General features: G+C 21.6%; 3 protein-coding genes across 5 annotated transcripts in view; 1 reads left to right on the top strand and 2 right to left on the bottom strand.

Annotated features, from left to right (window-relative positions):
* Positions 1 to 953: 953 nt before the first annotated feature.
* On the top strand, positions 954 to 3,119 carry LOC129610647 (larval cuticle protein A3A-like). The gene is made up of 3 exons (XM_055523281.1): positions 954 to 1,091; positions 2,007 to 2,085; positions 2,167 to 3,119. Exons 1-3 carry the CDS (start codon positions 1,080 to 1,082, stop codon positions 2,697 to 2,699), a joined length of 624 nt encoding a protein of 207 aa, XP_055379256.1. The 5' UTR covers positions 954 to 1,079; the 3' UTR covers positions 2,700 to 3,119.
* A 2,058-nt stretch (positions 3,120 to 5,177) lies between these two features.
* On the bottom strand, positions 5,178 to 6,148 carry LOC129610625 (cuticle protein-like). The gene is made up of 3 exons (XM_055523252.1): positions 6,079 to 6,148; positions 5,897 to 5,990; positions 5,178 to 5,832 (listed from the first exon to the last, which is right to left on the bottom strand). Exons 1-3 carry the CDS (start codon positions 6,088 to 6,090, stop codon positions 5,228 to 5,230), a joined length of 711 nt encoding a protein of 236 aa, XP_055379227.1. The 5' UTR covers positions 6,091 to 6,148; the 3' UTR covers positions 5,178 to 5,227.
* A 9,523-nt stretch (positions 6,149 to 15,671) lies between these two features.
* LOC129610589 (dystrophin-like) overlaps positions 15,672 to 23,437 on the bottom strand; it is an 83,551-nt gene continuing 75,785 nt past the window's right edge. Inside the window, exons 12-14 of one of the 3 annotated variants that reach the window (XR_008697098.1) lie at positions 22,224 to 22,496; positions 19,436 to 19,554; positions 17,114 to 17,251 (exon numbers count right to left, since the gene is read on the bottom strand). Coding sequence is in view for 2 of the 3 variants with exons in the window: in XM_055523195.1 (XP_055379170.1) it covers positions 17,091 to 17,251; positions 22,224 to 22,496 (434 nt within the window). In the remaining variant the exon portion in view is untranslated. Of the gene's footprint in view, positions 17,252 to 19,435; positions 19,555 to 22,223; positions 22,497 to 23,437 lie in introns of all 3 variants that reach the window. The other 2 variants (XM_055523195.1, XM_055523196.1) reach the window with 2 other exon arrangements.

Genomic DNA, 23,437 nt, shown 5'->3' with positions numbered 1-23,437 from the left:
AACCCTTATTTATGAATTATTTAATTTGAAGAAAGAATGCCAATAAAAAAAAATTGAATTTAAAATATTTAAGAATAATTTTCTATAACTAATAATTACTCTAAATAAATGTTTCACAATAATATGTAGATGAAATCATTTTGAAAAAAAAAACAATCATTTTTGCATTTAATTTTTCGTTTTTTCAATTTTTATAAAGAATGTAGAGCAATGTAGAGCATTAAAAAGCCTATATCATTGATGTCGAATAAATTCACCTTTTTTTCTTCAAACAAGTATTTATACATTCATACATACAATAAAATTAGAACACTCTTTTTTTAAATAAACAGATTTTATTAACAAAAAATATTTAGAAAAAACAAAAAAAAAATTAAAAATTGTGGGGGACCCGAAATTTTACGATTATAAGAAAAATTTATTCGAATTGCAGTTTTAACAGCAGCTTGCAATTTTCGAATATTTTTTTTTATAATTTTGCTATTGTTTTTTTTTTTTTGATTTTTTTTTAAATTATTATAATTTACTCCCAATTTTTGATATATTGTGTACAATGATTGTTAATTGTATTTTTATTGTTGTAGTGGTTGTCTTTGCTCATTTTTTTTCTTCGTTTTTATTGTTTTTATGGTTAATATTTTAGTGGTTGTCTTTGGTTTTATTACACTGTCATTTTAACCATGCATTTCAATTAAGTCTACTTTTTAAATTTAATTTTTGATTTTTTTCTTGTTTTTTTCAAATTGGTGGTGTTGTTTTTTCAGTACTTGTAATATTTATTATTTTTGTTTTGTATTTGCAAAAATTTTTTTCCCAATTTTTCTACTCTTTTTTTTTCAATTTTGAGTAAACGCATGGATTTATTTGCAAATATAATGAATTTTAATAAAAGTTAATTTTTTCGAGTATAAAAAGCTCTTGCAGTTTCCGATTTTTGCACAGTTCAACTTTAACGATCTTATAACAGTAATCTTCTACTGTAGTCTCAAAAAACAAGAATAAAATAAAAACAGAACAGTTTTCTGTTTTTTTTTTTCGTTATAGAATAAATTATTTTATAGAAGAAAATTAGCTTTAAAATGGCATTTAAGGTGTGTTAAATTTTAATTGGTATTATTTTTAAAATTAAAAAATTAATAAAAGTTAAAACTAAAATAAAAAATCTTGAATAAAATTAAAATGTTAAAAATTTCTTGAACTTACATAATGAGTGAATAATTCTTATTAATTTTTTTAGTGATTACAATACAAAAATGAAAAATATTTTTGATATTAATATAAAATTTTTTACAATTGTTGAACATCATTGATTGATATTAAAAATTAATTTTGTATTTGATTTGAAATTTTGCTCAAAACGGAAATTACAATGGAAATAATGAATATAAAGAAGGACAACTTTTTTAAGAATACAACTTTTTTAAAAACAAAATGACGTTTGAAATTATCAGCCGATCACTAAAAACATATTTTCAAATTTGAAGCTATTTGCATACTCTATAGTATGAGCCTTAAAATATACGTTCACTACTTCCACAATATTTGCGAGAATTTTAAATTTAATATTAATATTAAAAATTAGTTTTATCTGTTTTACAAATACTTACATATAATATGTAAAAAATTATAATAATATAATTATTATTTGAAAGTTTTAGAGACTCCAAGTACAACACAGAGTCTCAAAACATTATTTCGTTAGGCTTATTTGTAATACGATATAAAAATTACTACTTGTACCGTACGCCATACTAAATTTGAAATATAAAAATAGAATTATTCGGTATAAAATGAGCTTTGTGTATAAATGCGTGAATTATTTATAAAATTTATTACAATACTGATTAAGTTACTAAAATATTTTGTCTTGAAAAACTAAAATATTAGGGTCTCTAAAATAATGTTATAGTTCCTGTTTTTTTTTCGAAAACATCAGTTGTAATATTAATTCATGAAACTGTTATATTAGGAAAATTAATAATATTTTTAAAATTTTAAATTTTCAGTTCATAGTATTTGTCGGTTTATTAGCCGTTGCCAATGCTGTTCCAGTTTTACCAGCTGTATCATATGCAGCAGGACCAGGTATATATTGTGACTCTATCTATTTTAATACTTATGTAATTTAATTGTGAATTTATATTAAAATGAAAAATAAAATTATAGCTCCATTAGCTTATGCAGCACCAGCATATGCTGGTCCAGCTTATGCCAAAGTTGCCGCACCGGCTGTTTATGCTGCCCCAGCTATTGCCAAAGTTGCAGCGCCCATTGCTGTTGCAAAAGTAGCCCAACCCGAACCTTATGATCCAAATCCACAATATACTTTTGCTTACGATATCCAAGATAGTTTAACTGGTGATTCAAAATCTCAACATGAAACACGTAATGGTGATGTTGTCCAAGGTAGCTATTCATTGACAGAACCAGATGGTACCAGACGTACAGTCGATTACGTTGCTGATCCAGTAAGTGGTTTTAATGCTGTTGTCCGTAAAGAGCCTTTGGTACAAAAAGCTGTAGTTGCTGCTCCCGCTATTGCAAAAGTTGCTGCTCCAATTTATGCCGCACCAATTGCTAAAGTAGCCGCTCCTGTATATGCAGCTCCAGCAATTGCTAAAGTTGCTGCTGCTCCATTTTATGCTCATCATCCAGTAGCTGCAGCACCAGTTGTTGCTCATCATGGTTACTATCATTAGAAATAAAATATAGATATAGAGCTACATGCACACCTAAATATACTATTAGTACCACAATCATCGCATCATACGTCCCTAACAATGAAAGTATAACTAATTTTTAAGAAGAACCAAAACTAGAGGCGACTCAGACTTTGTAGGATTTTATTGTATTATTACTATTATTTTTTTTTATTATTTAGTTTTCTCCATTTTTAATATTTTTGCACAATCTTTATAATTATGAGCTATGTATGTTATTTTAAAGCGTTTATTTTTGTTTTGTGTATTAAGTCTTTATAAAATTCATTTTATAAATTTTGTAAAAACAAGACATATACTCGTATTTAAAAACAATTTTTTATTTATTATATAATAAAGATCTTTGTTAAAAGAGTAACAAAATCCAATTGAAAAATAAATTTTAAAAACAAATTTTAATTTTTTTTAAAGAATTCTTGTCTAAAAGCCATTTTCAAATTCTCGATTTTGAATAGGTTTCTAGAATTTTATAGTAAACACTTGGAATTATATAACATAAAAATATATCTCATTATACACAGTACATGAGATTGGCTAAGGAAAATAATCAAAAGTTTTAGCATTTTTCCGGTGCTTGAAACTTGAATATGTTTGGAATACACTTAAGTGTTAACTATTGATAAAGTTTTGGAACCTTGCCAAATTGAAAATTTTAATATTAAATAAATGTCCTCAGTAAGAGTTAATTTATGATTATTTGGTCCAATGTTCAGCTAAGCTTTTGGAAAGATCTAAGAACTGAAACAAATAAAGTACCATAAAAATTAGAAAAAAAATCGTGCGGCACAAAAAAAGTATTTTTAAAAATGAGAAACTTTATTTATTTAACAACTTTAAAATTTAATCGAAATATTTTATTCTTTACTCTTTTTTTTTACTCCTTTTTTATAAGATTTGGTCCATTTGAGAAGAAATCGGATACAGATATACGTTTACCATCAGTTGGCGACGCAATTATGGCTTCTGTATAAAGTGGTGCTGATGGTATTTTCTCAGATTCTGTTATGATTTCTTTTGCAAAATTGGTTTTCAAAAATTCAGCTAGCTGATTTAAAAACGTCGGAGATAAATTACCAATACCTAATGATAACAAATTGGAAATTATAGATTCTGGATTGTTAGATACTATTGGTTCCTCTTCGGATGTATCAGTCAAGAGGGCAATGTTTTGAACCGGCAATCGGACAACAGCTTTTTCTTCATCATTGATATTTTCTGCTTTAACATCATCAATATTTGTTATGTTTTCCAAAGTTAATGCAGATTCTTTTTCGTCAGCAATACCAATGAATGCTTCTTTGATATCAGCGTTAATTAAGGTTAAACCGGCATCTGCGACTGAAACCTTTCCATTATTTAATGGAACATTTTGAACAATAGCTTTAAAACCAGATATGGGATCAGCTTCATAATTAACAATTCTTTTACTTCCATCTGGTTGGTTAAGTGTATAACTCCCTTTTACCGATCCATGAAGTCCTATTTCATAAGCAGATTTTGAGTCACCCGTTATTATGTCATGAACACCATATTGAAATTCATATCCTATAGTCTTTGTAACATTGTTTTTCTTAATTTCTTTAAAAAAAAGAGAAAATAAATTTTAACGTTATCAGTTTCAGCTGAAATAATTTCTGTTGATGGAACAAATGTAAATTTTACGTACCCGGTTCTCCCAGACGTATTTCTTCTTCATCAATTTTAATTGTTGGAGCTTAAAGAAATTGTTAAAAATTTATTGTAATAGAAAATAATAAAATTTGGCACTAAAACCTACCAGATTGCCCACAATTTGTTATTAGTCCTAGAATTGTACAAGAGATGAACAACTAAAATTTGATAAAATTTTTTTTTATTTTAAATTATTGGGAATAATAAAATTCTTTAAAAAATCCTTCTCAAACAAACCTTTAGAGCCATCAAACAATATTTTAGGAAAAAATTTCTGATCACAGCTTTTTTGGTTCTGACAAAAATATTTATAGAATTTGTACTTTTATATGCCAATAAACCGTTAGTGAACACTAACCTCATACTGATAACAACTTCGTAACTTAATTATGAAACAGGTTACAATTGAGAATTTCTTACAATTTGTTGCAATTCCATGACTTTAAAATAGATTGCAATCCGGAATATTCAAAACTTGTTTTCAAATTATACCGTATATTGTAAAATGCAATTCAAATATTTATTTGTTGGTGAAAGATGTAACAGGTAAATTGATTTTCTTAAGGGGAAAATTTAAATTTGTACGGTGTAATTTCTAAAGGAGGAAGTAAAACCCGAATATTAAAGATAGAATGGATACATGGTTTTGAAGAATCATGTTTTTAGGTGAAAAATCCAGAATTAGTTATGTTGCAAAATAAATACAAAAAAATATTTTAAATCCCAAAACAAAAATTTTATTACATTTTTCACATTTGAACTTTTTAGTTAAACAATTTTTTTTTTTTTAAAATAGCTCCTAACAATAAAATAATCTTATTGCTTTTTTATATTTTTTACCAAGTAGTTATTGGACCAGTTGTTCTGAATGACCGTGTACCTGCAGCAAATCCAGTAAGAACTTCTGGAATTAAACCGGCATCGTTTCTTTTAATTGCAATAGTGGCTGGTTCTGTGAAACGGAGTGCTGGTGCTGGGGCTAATTCGGGTGTTGCTAAATGTAATTTTGTATCAGCTAATTTTAATGCTCCTAATCCAGCGCTACGTAATAATAAATTTGGTTCAACGATTCTAGTTGATGGTGCAGTTAAAATGGTTGGTTCGTATAATGATTCGAATCTTTTGATTTCATGGGTTGGTTCAATGATTGCTGTTTTAGTTATAATTGGTTCAGCTGGTAAAACAGTTTTTTCTAACAAGGGTTCTTTACGTACTGTAGCTTGGAAACCAGTCAATGGTGTTGATGTATAGTCAACTGTACGTCTTGTACCATCTGGGTCATTTAATGAGTATGTACCTTGTACATAATCACCATTACGGATTTCATGAGCTGATTTTGAATCACCAGAGAATTGATCATGTACACCATATTTGAATTCATAAGCGGGATTGAAACCTTCTGATGGTTCATAGCGTGTTTCTAATGGTTCAAGACGGGCAACTAATATAGAACAAAAGTATATGTTTTAATTGTATATAATATGTTTTGATAGACAAATACTTACGATGAGTATCAATTGCAAGATGTGGTGATGGTAAATAAGTTGATCTTAATACACCAGCATGGGCAACAGCAACGATAGCAGCAAGAATAATGAACTGAAAGTTATATTTTTATGTTAGTAAGTATATTGGCACAAAATTCTAGTTGATTTTTGATAAAATGGTTTTCATATTAAAGACAAACCTTGGAAGCCATTTTTGTTTTGATTAAAAATTACTTCTTTTGAATTTTTATTGTTCTTTAACTATTGAAGTCCAAATGGATTCTGATGATTTTGAAATTCTATTCTTCCTCTTTATATATGATTTTTTTTTTGAATTTAATATTCTTAAAAAAATATAGTTTAATAGCAATATAATTTAATACTGTAACAAATGTAGAATATACCCTTAAGTTCAGGCTGTCACTATGTGTATATGCACATATGTATTTAACAGTTTAATAACGTGTTTTTCACTTTTTCTTCTTATATTACTTTTAGGCGTATTTAATGGTATTATTGGTTTGACCGGTTTTTTAGTTTGTTTTTTAACTTTTGATTGTACTCTTACATACATTATATTATATTTGATAATGTCCAGACTGCAATCTTCATTAAATTACTAGTTTATAAAAAGAGAATTATTTACTATTATTATGTATGCATAAGTGTTTTTTTACAAATTTAATACCCAAAACAAAATCAATAAAAATTGCTTTTTTTTAATGTCATTCTTAAAGTATATTTACAGGTGCGTGTGTATGCATAATATAAAATAATATTGTATCTATGTGCATTCATATATTATTAATAAAGCACGGAAGTACCTTAATATTTTTTTACATGTGATAATAATCGCAGAATATTGTTAAAAGTGAAAAGGAACGGGAATAAATGTAACGAGATGATATGATGAAAGGAAACATAAACAAGATAACAACATGAACACATAATTTGAAAAAGAAGGGTAAGTGTATAAGAGAAGAGGGAAAAAATTGGATTTTAATTGAAGATCCGTTTCAATTCTTTTTATTTTCACTTTTTTGTTTTTATTCTAAGAGTTTTACACGTTATAAAATTTTATTTTTTTTCCTCTTGGGGGAAAATTCTCAAAAATGACATAAGAGCATGCATGAATTCTGCAGTTTTTATGAATTCTAATTAATTGGAAATGAATAATATATTGCTACTGGTATTTTTGATACAGAAATAAGAGAACACTGCGGGTGTTTGGAAATGAACATGAATTCGCTGTTTAGTTAGTTAGTTCCTTCATCTACAATTTTTTATTTGCTATTATACGTATATTTATGACAATTTGATTAAATTATTTTTAAATTATTTTAAAAAACTGTATATAGCATTTTTACAATTTTATAATTTAAAACTACAAAAAAAAGGAATGTACTTTTAGAACTTATAAAAAATACCTTTTTTATTCTAAAACTAATTTTCATCTTGAAGGTGGAACTAAATTTTGCATTTTGTACTAAATTTGCCTTATTTTAGATTTGCTATTTCATATCCTTCCCATCGACTGATAATTCAAAGTTTCTAGATTCAAAAGATACTTACCTCTCTAGAGTAACATACTAATGGATCACTGTTTGATTTTTGCAATTTGCTATGAATACTTAACCCATTATTTATTTCGTATGCAGGTAGTTTTAATTAACAAGGCTTATGTCGAGTTACAGATTATATCAAATTGATATTAAAAATATTGTTTTGTATAACGTTATCCACCCCAGGTATCCTCTTTTTTTATTAATCGATTTCCTTTATTGGGACGAAATTTTAGAGTTTTAATATTCTTATTTTTTTTAAATTTTGCTAAATCAAAAAGTTATAAAAGCCTAATGTATACTTGTGCACTGTGCCATTTGCGAAATCTGTGATATAATGTATAATTTACTATTTGCAGAATACTCAATCTGCAAGCGCAACACTAAAAATTAGAATAATTTATATTATGTATAATATATTTTTACGTATTATAAATATTATAACTATTTGTATGAAACGGCAGCTCAGGCCTGTCTCACTCTAAAAAAATTATAAAAACTCAAAATATTCAAAGAAATATGTTCATTGTATAATATTTACGAACTTTAAAATAAATCTATACAACTCTATATGACAAAAATACAAACCTTGATCCTATAAGAAACCATTAGAATTTGTTAAATGGAAATCAATATGAATTAATACTATTGTTCTGCAAGCTATGTCAAAAACTAAAAACATGAAATTTGATGTCATCGGAATACTTGTATTTTGGTGTAACATACTTTGTGTTTATACTAAAAATGGTATTTTTGTTCGAAGAGCTACATATATTTTTTAAATGGTTCGATCAATAATAGATCAAAATAAAATCTTCAAATCAAATTTTAACATAATATGCTTTCGAATATTAATACGTGAATTCAGATGCATAACAACAGAAACCTTTCGATGTAATAGCTCACTTTTCTCTTGAAATATTAAAAGAAGCCAAAAAAAGAAGACACTTAATTTTATTTTTCAAATAATTTATATTTTACTTTATAATATATTTTATTCATTTTGGTAATAATTTTGTTTATTTTTTTTTTTAATTTTTATTTAAATAATAATTTTTCATTTATCCTTTTTTTTGTGTTATTTTATGTATATTTTATTTTTTCATTTAAATATATATATGTACGTGTGCAGATATATATGTTTTACATACATATATAACTGCACAAATATATTTATTTTTCATAATTTTAGTTTAATTATGGCATTTTGTTTTATTTATAGTTCTTAAATATTATGTATAAATATATTTTTCTGTTTTCGTTTAAATACAATAGTATATTATGTAATATTTTTATTATATTGCATATAACGAATATTATTAATTTTATGTATGTTTGTATATATGCATGAATTTACCATTTATATATTTTTTCTTTATTATAAAATTTATGTAAAACATATTAAAAAGTAATTAATAAAAAAAAAATATAAATAAGGAATTATTCATCTTGGTTCTTTTTTTCCCCCATAAATAATATTAACTTTAAATATACTTACAGATAATTATTCTCAGAAAAAAAAAGCAAAATTTTCCATAATTTCATTTATATGAAATAATTTTAATATAAATTTTTTTTTTGTATAATAATAAAATATTAAAAATTAAATTTGCGTTAAATACTACAATAAAATTCATTAGTATAATATTAATCGAAAACAAGCAAAATTATATACATATTTTAATTTGTATATATATATATATTGAGTAATTTATATTGTATATATTACTTTATATTCATTTACTAAGTTTAATATAACTTATAACTAATTAAAAATATAAGTTTATGTATATATTTATACATATTATATATATATATATAATTAGTTTTAATATTTTTTTCTTTTCTGTTTATTAAGGATATCTTTTATATATGTATATGTATGGATGTGTTCTATTTTACATTGATGATTTTTCCAATGTTATATTTTTTCTTAAATATTCCAAACTTGAAATAGATCAAAATTTATAATTTTACAAAGAAGTTAAAATATTGTGCATGTAAACAATTTATTTCCATTGGTCATATCATAAAATAATATAAAATTGTCAGAAGTTTGTAAATAAACTCAAATTCTACATATATATATATAACAATATAACAATATAACAGTTTTATGTTCTGAAAATTAAAATATATTGTTAAATTTTGTTAGAATGGAATTATTAATCACTGTGATAATTTGATAATACACACTGAAGATAATAAAACGTATAATTATTATTCACTACTATAAAAGAGTGTTTGTATATACAGTCACTTATAAAAATTAAGTAAATACAATTTGAAAATAAAAGGATTAATTAATACAAGTGTATATATATTATTATTTGTAAATAAAGTTTGATATTAAGTTTATTAATTGATTAAAGGAGATAATATACCTCTTCAATTTTAGCACAAGTTGTATTACCATTAATAGAAATCGTTCAATTCATAGTTTCTGGGGTTTTTAATGAAAACAAATGAATATCATATTTTAGAATCTTATATAGGAAACAAAAGTATATGTATAAACAAAAATATTATAATTGTGCAAAAATATTGATTTGATGTGTAAGTTTAATTAAATAATTTAAAAAAAATGTGTTTGTACAAAGATTTTAGAGAACTAGACTTTTATAAAATTATAATTTAATTCAATTTCAAGTTTTATATTTAATATACGCATTACGTAATTAACTATACTTATGATTACAATTTAAATATGAATAATATGTAAGTGTGGGTATGTACATAATTTCTATTTCAAATCCACTTTAAATGGATTTTAAAATATATACATACATACATACATTTTGATATGACGATTTTTATAACTCAACCAAAACAAAATAAATAAATAAAAATAAACAAATTATTTTATTTAATTTAAATTTTCATATACGGTAAATTTGTAAATACGGTATGTTTTTTTGATGCAAGGTATTTTATTAAATTAAAATTTTTAAATATTTTCTTAATTCACTAAAGTCATTTTATTAAATGTTTAATATTTTGTCTTTTTTAAATATATTCATAATTTTTATTAATTAACAATTTGAATTCATTTAGTTAATTTATTATTTATCAACAAGCCGAAAATATAATATGTATGATATTTATATTGCAAATATATATTCTAATTTATGATATATGTAAGCATGTTACTGTGACAATATTTCAAAAATATATAGTTGGAACTGTACATAATGTATATATTTCATGTTGACAAAAAATAAATGGTTATTTTGATATATTTAAAATTAAAAATGAGCAAGGGAGTAGAAAAACGGAAAACCTAACTTCTTATTGTGCATTTCGAAAATTATTGGTATACTTGCTAAATTTACTTTTATTAAATGTTTCAAATATTTAATTTTAAATTGAATTTGGACTATTACAAAATTGTAACATGAAAGAAAGTTTGAATTATTAGAAAAATTATTTCATAGACTAAAATATATATTATGTGATTACCTAGGTTTAAAGGCGAATGAAATATTATGATAAAACTTTGAAAATTTGTTCTGAATCTTTTTAGTTTATGCACAATATAAGCTTCTTTATTGGAATGAATATAAAATTTTTTGTTAATTCAAGTTATACATCATTTTGTAAATAAAAAAGATGACAGTAACAAAGTTTTTTTTTTGTTATTTGTATTAAATATTTGTATAAGTCATTAATTGTGTCATAAGTAGTTAAAAAAAATTATTGTAGAAAAATCGTTTACAACTAAAACTTTTTCTATTTTTTTTTTTTAAATCAAGTTGTTTGGACAGTTTTGTAATCACTGGTATTTTATTTTCATTAGTTTCATTTTGATTTTCTTGCAAAACATATAAAAGCAATAAAAAATTGCATAAATTTAGGCAGTTTAATTTATATCATAATATTTTTGTTAGTTTAGTAAAAAAATTTAAAAATTTATTATTAATTTACCGTTGTTTGGCTTTTTTAATATTGTAAATAAAACTTCTTACTTAAAAATTATATTTATGTTAATAATTCTGATATACATATATAATATATATGTATGTACATATATAACAATAATTACAATAAACTAATTCGTTTTGTAGCTTTTCTTTTTTTTTTTAAATTTGATTTTGATTGTATAGTTTAATATGCAATGTATAATATGTTTGATTCATTAATAAATACAAAAAAAAAATTCTATAGACATATTTATATACTAACATTATAGTAATAAAATTAAAAATTATTAAATATCTTACAAAAATTTTTAAGTTAAAAAAATTTAATTAATTTTTTTTTTTTTTTGTATTTTGCATAATATAAATTTGTTTTCACTATGATGTAAAAATACAAAAAGGAGGAGAATGGATGGTAAACTACGATTCGGTTTTTTCATTATTAAATTTTTATTGTTGAAATATTTTTCTTTATTTTTATTATTTTGCATAAGTTTAGGAGAATTAAATTTAATTTTATAATGTAAATAGAATTGAAATAAAAAATATTTTAGTTTTTCTCAATGAAGTTGCTACGATTTTTTGTTTGTTCTTTTTTTTTTGGCAAAATTTTGTAAAGTGATTTTATTTAATAATATTCTTGTATTAGAAAAAAAATTTAGAAGCAATGTTCTTGACAGGGGGAAAATATGGGTTGAAAAATAAGTAAGTTTGGTCGGTGCTTCGAAATTATTTCGTTTTGAACTTTATTGGCTAATGATGCGTACTTTTGCATCATTAATCAACAGAGGTTTTAATGAGGGTTTAATAAGAAGGAACATAATTATTATTAAAATTTCTATTAATTCATTGTTTTGTTTATTTTTAAAGTGGACTTTTCAGATCTTTAAAACATTAACGTTAATGGAAATTTCTGGAATTTGAACAATTCTTTTTTGTTTATATTATTGGTAATTAGAATTTATTAAACTGGTTTTGAAATAAAACAAAGAATTTTTATTATAAGAAATTAGGAAATTTAAATTTTTTAAAAAAAACAACACTGCTTTTCAATATCACTTTACAATATTCTTATATTTTGTAATATTAGAGTTTTGTATTTTTAATATTAACTTATATAAATTTATTTTATTAGCTATTCTGATTAATTATTTTATTGTTTAAACAAATTTATATTAAATTTTTATTTAGTTTTCTCTTTTTTAATATAATTATTATCTGAAATTATTTATTTTCGTTTATTTATTTTTTCACTATATAATAATTATTATGTAAGTATATTCCGTTTTTACTTTTCAATATTATTTGTCTAATTAGTGGTTTTGGTTTCAAAATCTTCTTTATATTTTTGTATTTATTTTTATACGCATGTTGTTTATAAATATATAATATATATGTATATATATGTATACTGCGTATTTCCATTTATAACGTACTTTTGTATATATAAGAATCTGGAATTTTTATATAAACATGTACATTATATAATATTTGTAATAATTTATTAACCTACTTTAAATGTTTTTAAAGTTGATACTTTTGTTTTTGTTTTTGATATTTTTATTCTTAACTATTTTATATAATTATATAATATAAAAAAAAAAATTAATTTTGTTTCTTTGAATTTTTTTTTATATATATTTTATGATTTTATCTTTTGAATATGTTTAAGTAAGTAACGATATGTAAAATTCTACATTATGGTATTTTGTTCTTCATTTTGGAAATTTTTATTTAGTTTTAAAAACGTTTATTTTTATTTTCGTAATTTTTCATTCCTTGTTTTTATTTGTTTATTTACTAAATCAATTCTAAATTTTTCATTTTTTTTTCTCTTATATCAAATTATAAATTTAATTTTCAACTCTTATATTTATAGAATTATTTATTTATTATATTTTAATCATTTTACTATTATAATTTCAATTATTTTATATTTTATTAATAGAATTACTTTATTATTATTAATATGTAGAGTATGAAAAAAGCGTTGGGAAAAGTTTTGAATTTATTACTTATTTTATTTTTTTACTAATAATAATTATAATTATTGATTAATCTGTGATATAAAAGTCAGAAAAGTTTTATTTTTTAAATTTAAATTTTTCCTAGAAAAAGAAAAAAAAAATTCAATTAATTGGACCAATTTTTATTTTATTTTTAATTATTTTAATATTATAAATTATTTTATTTTATATATATATATAGGTATATATAGTAAGTATACTAAAAATTAGTTAATTAATTTATTAATTATAATTTATTTATATATAGAAGTTTAGGTAATTCTTTTTGTTAAGAAATTTTTTATATTATAATTTTCTTTTTTATTTTCCAATCCAAATCGTTTTGAATGAAATTGTTTATTAAATTTGATATTTAATAAATTTTTCATTTGAATTAAATAAGAATTATTTTGCAACAAGTAAATTGAACAATATTATTTAGATATTTTTTTCAACTTTCTTTGGAAAATTTTTGAATACAACAAAATTATTTGGTTGAAGATGAAAATTAGTAAGAATTATTATGACTTTCCATTTATTACACGATTACGATATGTAAATTATTTTAAATGCTATTTAAAATCTTTATTATCTTTAATAACATATTTATTGTATGATTTATTTCTATGCTAAAATATCGTAAGATATTCTACATAGAGCTACAATAGTATGATAATGATTAAAAAATTGTCAATAAAATATTTATAGGTAATGCGTACGTACGGTTATATAATATTGCCTACATAACTGTAATACATAAAATATACAAATCTTAATCTTCAACTTAAAAATTCATCCGTGGGGCCTTTATTAATTGAACTAGGTAAATATTTTTAAAAATACATTCACATTTATTTTATTTTCAAATTAAATAATTTTCCTTTAGAGTTTTTTTAAAAAAAATTAAAAAAATAATAAGTTTGGCATATTGAATATTTTGATTGAATAGAATGCGTCCAGACGAATAAAAAAAAAAGCATTTTTAGGCCTCAAAGTTCAAATTTCTGAAAAATTCTTTCATAAAAAAAATTAAAAGAAAGCCTAAAACCAATATATCATCTCAATTCTTATGTTTTTAATTAAAAACAAGCTGTTCTGTTTTAATAAATTTGCAATTTGTCTAATTCATTTCACATTATTCTAATTCAGAAAACTTTAGCAGCATAAAATTCTCTGTTTAGAAGAATAACGCTAAATATGTTTTTCATTGCTTTAACAGATTTTATATAATACGGTCTATGCTTTTAATTTTTTTATGGAATTCTGTCGTCAGTAAGAATCATTTACGCGAAAAAAATCTAATATAGCTGATATTCAGCCGTAATTAAGTGATATTAATTTATTATCATACTCCGAGGTATTGCATAACGAAAAGTTGAATCTACTGTCAATATTACTGGTTACACTATTTTTCACATATAAATTATATCTTTTATTTTATTTAATATTTTCGTTTTGTATTTGTATTGTCTGATCCAATTTGAATATTTTATGTATATTCATCTATAATTTTAAAAATTTTAAGTTTTTTTTTGTTTTAGAAGTAAATAGGATAAAAATTATGTAAAATTATATAATCGTATTAAATATTTATTTATAGTTTTGTTTTTCAATTTTTATTTGTTTGCACCATAAGATTTTAAATTTTAATTTTTCTTTGTATTTGTTTTTTCTTTTTCGTCTTTTGTAAGATTTACTATCTATTTTATTAATTTCATTAATTTACTCCTTTCTTTTTTAATTTATTTTTGGAAATAATTATTTAAATTTTCATATTGGTTAATTTTTTTTATCATATATAAGAGTTTTAAATAAAAAATATACGTACTTGTGATGATTTTCCAAAAAGAAAATAAATTATTGTTTTATTAATTTTCCAAATTTTCCAAACGCTAAATAAAAATAGAAATACTAAAATAAAAAAATTAAATTAAAAAATCAAAATAAAAGAAATTAAGCAATTTGATTTTTTTTTCTGTTTATTTAAATAAAAATTATATTATATTTTTTTTGTTATTTAAAATTTATTGTATACAATTTTATTATCGAGGAATTACAATAATAATAATAATAATATTTAATTAATTAAAATAAAAATAATAATAGAACATAAAAATAAAATAATTTTTTATACATGAAAAATAAAATTTTAAAAATTAAAATAAAGAAATTAAAATTTTAATATTTTTACTTTTTCTTTTATTATAATTTTATATATAATTAATTTTATGCATTAAATGTGTAAATTATTTATAAATTTTAAAACATAGTTTTTCCTCTATAATTAGATATAAAGAATTTAAATTAAATTTCATTTTGTGCGAAAATAAAAAAAAAATGTGTAATAATAAAATTAATGACTGAATTTGTAATTAACAAAACAAAAATTAATGAAAGTTTTTAAACATAGTTTTAACAGAAAATATAAGAAATTAATAATTTTTTATCTGAATTCTATTTAGCTATAATATATTCAAAATTAAAATTGAATTAAGTAGATCTTAGTCAGTAATCAATGCCATAATAGATTTAAAATTTAATTTGAAGAAGGTTTAAATTAAAAAGAAGAGTCTATACATTCTCTTGAGAATGGTTATTGTAATTGGACAAAATTATGTTGGGACTCAATAAATAAATAATATAAAATTGTTAGATAACTCATACATTTATTTTATAATGTTTGTTAGCTTAGCTTATCAGGAGTATTTCTAAAGTGTAAAAATAATTTACAAAGTAAATTTTTAAACTTAAATTTTTGAATTAACATTAATTCATTTTTAACTAAACTTAAGTCTAAAAATTTGAAATTTTTAAAATGTAACACGTTTTTTAAAAATTGTAAATTATATTCAATTTTTATTTATTATTTTAACTGCAGAAGGTTTAATTTTTTAGTTTAATTGATTTCATTCAATTATTATGAAAATAAAGTAAGAAATAACGTGTATAGTCAAATCATTGGGTTTGAAACCAATTCTGAGAAGGAAAAAATTTGAACTTTTCTTTTTATCTATTTTTGCACTCCAATTTATATTTGAGTTGTCCATTTTATTTAAAAAAGAAAAATATTCATATAAATAAAAAATATAACATTGATTACAACAATGACGTGGTCTTTCGACTATGGTTAAGTTTTAATGAACTTAACTTTCAAAATAAAATATATATTTTAAAAATATGTATATATATATGTATATGTAGGTCTCAAAATTTTAAAAATTATATTATATTAATAGAAACGTATTATATAAAATAAAATAGTACATTATATAACTTTAAAATAAACACATGTCTATTTTTTGTTTTTACTTAAGTTTAATTAAAAATTTGGAATATCAAAATTATATTTTTAAATTTTTTAATATTTTAAAGGGTTTTTGTTTTTTTTTTGTTTTCTTCCTTAATTTTATTAATTGTATATGTATATATATTTTAATATTAAAATTTTTATATAATTACTTTTTTGTTTTTTGTTTTATTTTTTAATATAAACAAATTTTGTAATAGGGCTCAATTTTATTTTTTGAAAATTTTCATATTTTAAATTTTATAAATATGCGCACATTATGAATGTATATATGTGTATGTGTATATCCAAAAAAAATTGTTTTTTTTTTTTCAATATTTAAGTAGTAAATTTATCTGTATATGTATATAGATAATTATGTTTTATTTTTGTTGTTTATTCTTTTCAAATTAATTATATAATTTTTGTTATATTTTTATTCTAATCTGCTTTTGATATACTTTTTTTTATTGATCCATCATTTTTAATTACATTATTACTATTTATACCATTATTACTAATATTATTGTTACCATTGTTTTGTTCAATTTCTTGTTCAGTTATAACAGTTACTAGTTCTTCGACAGCACGGCCGATATCACCTAGATTTGAGAGAGGGAGGAAAAAAGAAATGTTTGTATAACAATTATTATAATAACAATTTAATATTTTTGTTAAATAAATAATTTATTTTAGAAAAATAAACGATATCAAATTAGGGTAAATCAAACAACAACATTAAAAAATAAACTGAAAACGTAAAAAAAAAAAATTTTTTTTTTAAATTAAAATTAATGAAATATTTAAAAACGAAAACAAGCATAATTATAGGCGTTGGTTACCTTTTTTGGTTAAGTAAAATTTTAACTTAATTTATTTCATCATGGGTTGGCTAATTTTATTTATCAGATATAATTTTCAGCTTTGAGTTTTAACAAATAAAATTTTTGTAAATACAATGCTCACTTATTCATTTTATATAATATTAAAATACGTATAAATTTTTGAATACAAGTTTCTTTTAATATATTGAAGTAGGTGCTAATTTACCTCAAATCGATAGAGTGATTCGAGTTCGGTTGGAGCTACCGAGATTTCTCACAATTTTCATTTTGAAACTTCAAATAGCCTTTTCTAGAATATTTTTTTCTGTTTCGATATACATAGTTTATGTTTAATATTACAAAATTTAAAAAAACATTAAATGTAATATGACACTGATCTTATAAAGTAAAGAATTCGAAAATAATTAATAAATTATTGTTCATTTATAACGAAGTCAGCTATAAGAAGTTGGTAATTGATTATATAACTGAATTTTTTGATTTTTAATATAATCTTTATAGCATACAATTTTCAGTTAAAAAATTAGTTTGAATAAAGAAATTTTACCGGGTCCTACTGAATATTTTAAAATATTTTCTTTTAATTAAAATTAGTTTATGATAAGAATAAAGCACCATCGTAAAAAAAATAAATAAACCAGTAGACTTCCTATTACATCTATATTTTCAAGCAATAAAAAAGAAATTTATAAGCAGTTGAATATTATGATTTTTAATAAAAATTTGACTAAATTATACTCTTGAGTCTTGGTTTTTTTATTAAAAAAAAAAAATTTCTTTGAGTTTTTAGTTGAGCTCTTTTTCTACTGATTAATTTTGTTATTTTAAATTTTAAATATGACATTAAGTATGCTAATAAAAAAAAAATTGGTTTTCTATTAAATTTTTAAAATTTTGAAATAATATTTTTATCTTATTTCTAAACATTTTTAAAGAAAGTTCTTCTTAGAAATAATTGAGAGATATTTTGAATTTTGGGTCAGAACAAAAAGGGAAATTTTTTAAATAATAATTTAATTTTTTTAACGAAAATATTATTAATCTTCATTCGTATTGAATACTGCAGTTAAATTATGCAAATAAATTTTTTAAATTAAGTTCTTGAAACAAGTTCAGCATAGAAAACTAGAATAAAATATAAAAAATAAAAATAAAATGCGAAGAATTTAAGTTACTGAATCTTGTTTTCCGGTAATGTAAATTGGATCTATCCATTTTTTTTGAAAATACAAAAATATAAAAGGAGAAATCGTTAAAATTTAAATGAAGTTTGGTTTTTCATTTTCCTCAAGTATAACACACTTTAATCGTATAAGACTTTGAAACAAAAGTATGCATGTATGAATATAAAAAATTAAATATTAAGAAATATGGTTCTTTTGAATGTTGGTTGCTAAAAATTCTAATGTTTTGGCTTTTTTTCAAAGTTCTAATATAAATTCCTTTAATTAAAAATGTTAAACTTGGTTGAATTAGGAACGAAAAATATCTTGTCGAATTTGGGGAAAAAATAAAGTCGCTGGAAAGTTTTAAGCCTAGAAACACAAATTTAAAATATTGGAGGGCAATCTCGACTAATTTTTTTATATAGTTTTTAAATAAATAGTATATAAAAATGATTTTTTAAAAGGCTTAATTACTTTTCTAAAGAATTTATTTAAAATCAAGTAACTTATTTAAAAACTGAAGTTAAATAAAACTAAAAATAAAATTTTCACAACAAGAAGAGAAAAAGAAAAAAAAAATTTTTTTTTTCTCGACTCAGAAATAAAAAACTAAAAAAAAAGGCATTAAAAAAATAAAATTACATCATAATGAAAAAATTCCGACATAAAAATAAAAAAAAAATAAAGAATGATCCTTTAATAAAAAAAAAAAAAAAAAATCTTTACAGAATTGACAAAAGAAAGTAAAGGAAAAAATCTCAGTTAAAATTTTTACCATTTTTTCATTTTTATTTTTTTTTCTTTTTAATTTATTTTAATTTCCTTTTTTTTCCTTTATATTTTGTATCCTCTCGTCTTGTTACTCTGTTTCATTTTTATTCATTTAAATTCGTCCTTTTTTTTCGTGAAAAGTTGCGGTGATGTTAGTTGTTCATATGAATATAAAAAAAGGCCAGCACAAGCATTTAATGACAGAGATAGACAGCATTTTATTAAACCAAATAAAAAAGAATAAAAGAACAAGAATTGGGGGGAAAGAAGAAAATAAAGGGCGAAAAAAGAAAAGCAAAAATGTTAATTGAGTTTTTTTGTTAGTATTTTTTTTTTTGTATTAAAAACAACATTTTAGTTTTTTTTTATTCTTATTATAACGATTACATTCAAATATTTAAAATATATGTAAAATTAAAGCTGAGAGTCAAACCATTTATGGATATGAAATTGCTACGTTCAATTGCGTATAAAGTATTTGCATATAGAACGCATAGTATTCTAAAAAATATTGCATTATTTAAACGATTGCATACTACAAATAAAAGTAGATTTAAGTCATTAGAACCTCACTTTTTTTATTGATTACTTGCTAACTAAATATTGTTAAGAATATTTTAAAAAAGTTTTAGTGCTTTAGTTATGACTGAAAATCTTTATATAAGTCGCTATTAAATATTACATAATTTGGCATATTAATTGTTTAAATAATAAAATTGTATAAAATGTAAAACAAAATTTCTAGAACATTTATAAATTTTAACTCTTTGATTGGAAAAATCGTCATTCCAGTTAATATTCATTGTCAATTTCAAATGTTCAATATTTTAAAGTATGAGTTTTTATTAAATTAATCATATTTAATTTGCATTCAGCATCCAACAGCTAATTCGAACCTCAATTTATTTTGTTAAAAAAAGTAAGCATAATTTTTTGCTATAACAGGATTTAACAAAAGACATGCTTTTTGAATATTTTTGTCTAATCTATTAGAACAGTCCCATATTCAGTTTCATATCATTTTCTGTTGATAGCCGTAGGCTGGCTTATTTATAATCAGCATAATTTCAAATGTAATGGTTTGAGTCTCTGAAATAACTTTATAATTTTTTCATTCACAACAAATTCTTGTATTCATAAGTTTAACCAAATAATATAAATTCGTATACATAAAAGAAAAAAAAAATTTAAATATTTACAGTAAAAACTAATATTAAAAAATATGAAATAAAAAAAAAGAAAAATGTATAAATCGTTATATTTTATAAACCCTTATTATAATCTGAGCGAAAATAAAAGAAAAGAAAGAAAAACAAAATATAATCAAATTAGGGAAAATGATCCCTTTTAAAGGATATACCATACAAAAAACTTTCAATATTTAAAAGCCTTAAAAAAAGATATTAAAAGACTGCATTTTTTTTTTATATTTTGTATATGAATCAATGTATATGTACATTTTTTTCCGGTTTCTCAAATAAAAGAAAAAAAAATTTTAAATAAAAAATTTTTTATAATCTTTTCCGTTTTATATATCAAAAAAAAACTCAGAAAATTTGGTGTAAAAAAAAAAAAAACTTTAAAAAAAAAATCTACTTTTTACTGATAATTTTTTATTTTTTTTTGGTTCGGTTTTCTTTTATATAAAAGTGTGAAAATTAGGCCATAATTAACAACCGAAAACAAATTGTTCTTTTAGTAACGCCAAACCTTCAGCAAGTAAGTGAAAAGAGAAAGACCTTTTTATTTTCCTATAAAATTTAATAAACGATACGCCTTTAAAGTTAAGTTGAACCGAGTTGAAAACCAAAAAAACAAAAAAAAAAGGTTACAATATTAAATAATAAAAATATTAATGAAAAAGTTAATTAACTGTAAAATACGAATAATTGCTTAGTCATAATTTGTTCAATAATTTGCTTACAAACGTTTCATATTGTAAAAAAAATATTGAATGATATGAAAAAAATTTTTTTAATATAATTTTATTTTTGGTGGCTCTACCTTTTAAAATAAGATTTCATATTTCGTATAAAAATTATTCATAATCAATATTGTGTTATAATAAAATTTATAATATGCATAAAAAATTGATTTTCTACATTATGAAAAGTCATGTTTTATTATTAATATATAAAATTAATTGAATAAAATTTCGGTAAAAAATGTGTTCTTTTCAATAATAATGAATTTTTAGAATTGTTCAACATAGAATCATATTGTAGTAAATTGGTAGAAATAAGCTGCTATCTGGATAACATACCAATTTCAAAAATAATTTTATATTAATTTTTTGAAAACATACAAGTTTTTCATAATATATGCATATTTTCAATTTGATTGAAAAATAAGGTGTAATAAAACAGATTTTAGAATTTTTCAAAACAATTCGCACATTTTTAATTTATGTATATGCTAATTAAATTTATTTTTATTATATTTTCTATTCTATTCCCATTGGCTTAATAAACATGTATAAGAGTTTCTTAATTTGTGATTTAATTTGTTTAATTGCAAAAATATACAAAAATTCAATATAAATACGAAAATATTTTATTGTTAAAGTGTAAAACATAAAATATGTTAATTAAAATAATAAAACTAAAAATAAATGTATAAATCACATCCATGTATGTATGTAAATAAAAAAATCAAAATTATAAACTTTCTAATGAATTACATAACATTTCACTTCATGTTAAAAGCATATCACACAATTACATTTTTTTTTAATTATTTTTATTATTTTTTATTTTAGTTGTTTTGGTTTCATAATTGCATTATATTATTACCAGCCATATGTAATAGACTTGAATGTGGTGGTGGTGGTGGGCGACCATCATCACCCATAAATGGTCCTGTTGTTGAATTCATTATATTATGACCGACCATTGTTGAATTTGGATTATTGATGTTACCCATTAGACCTGTGTTACCACCACCAATTGATGTTAAACCAATTTTATTACCACCATTATGTAATTCATTAACACCTGTAATACCCATACCAGGACCTCCACCACTATTGTTGTGCATTGATGTAGGTGGCATACCACCGATACCATCTGATTTTAATTAAATGTAAATTGTTATAAAACATTAAAGGTGTGTGTACATACATACAAAATTTGTGTTAATTTTTTTTTCGGGATTATTTTCATCATAAATTTTCAAAATAATAAATCAAATAAATAAGTTTTTAAAAAAAAAAACAAAAAAAAATTTATAACAATATCGAAGTCAAGAAGAGCCATTTTAAATTTTTTGTTTGTTGTTGAAAATGTCATTTTGAATTGCACATTTGTACATACGACAATAAACCATATCGTTAATATTAATTAACGTAACAGTGTACCGCAGATACTTAAAAATAACTTTTACAATATGTAAGAAAGAGATAGCGAAAGAACAAAATAAATTGAATTTTTCATTAGATTAGGTAAACAAGCACAGATAGTTTTTTTTTTTTGTTGATCTTTAAATGTATGTATGTAAAAAATTTAAAGTTTCGTTGAAATTATACAATACTTTCCAAATTAAATGAAAAGCATTTTCAAAATTTTGAGAAAAGCGAGTGACTACCTATTACAGAATATAATAAAGGCTTATAATCTGTAATAGGCACTCATAATAAAATTATAATAATTGTTCATAAGGCAAAATGTTTAAAGTTTTTAGTAGTTATTAGTTTATATTTTAATTTCAAATTATTTTGTGGTTATAGAAAGGGCCGTTGGTTGATTTTAATAGTTCCGCATTTTATTAAAAACTCGAATTCTTCGTATTTACATCGTAAAATTTTCAAGTGCTGAGAAATTTGATCAGCCGAGTATTCATTTTTGTTTTACTTTTCCTAAGTTTACTAAGTTCTTTTCTCTACTGAAATAAGCTCATTTACTTGATGAATTTTCATGAAATTCATTCTGCCTTCACCATTTTTTATTTTTTTTTTGTAACCATATAAATTTTTATATAATCTTATGAATAATTTTACTCTTTTAAATCC

The sequence above is a fragment of the Condylostylus longicornis genome, unplaced genomic scaffold (assembly GCF_029603195.1).
Source record: "Condylostylus longicornis isolate FDR11 unplaced genomic scaffold, ASM2960319v2 ptg000045l, whole genome shotgun sequence".
NCBI lineage: Eukaryota > Metazoa > Arthropoda > Insecta > Diptera > Dolichopodidae > Condylostylus > Condylostylus longicornis.
This window is presented reverse-complemented; position numbering and strand designations above follow the sequence as displayed.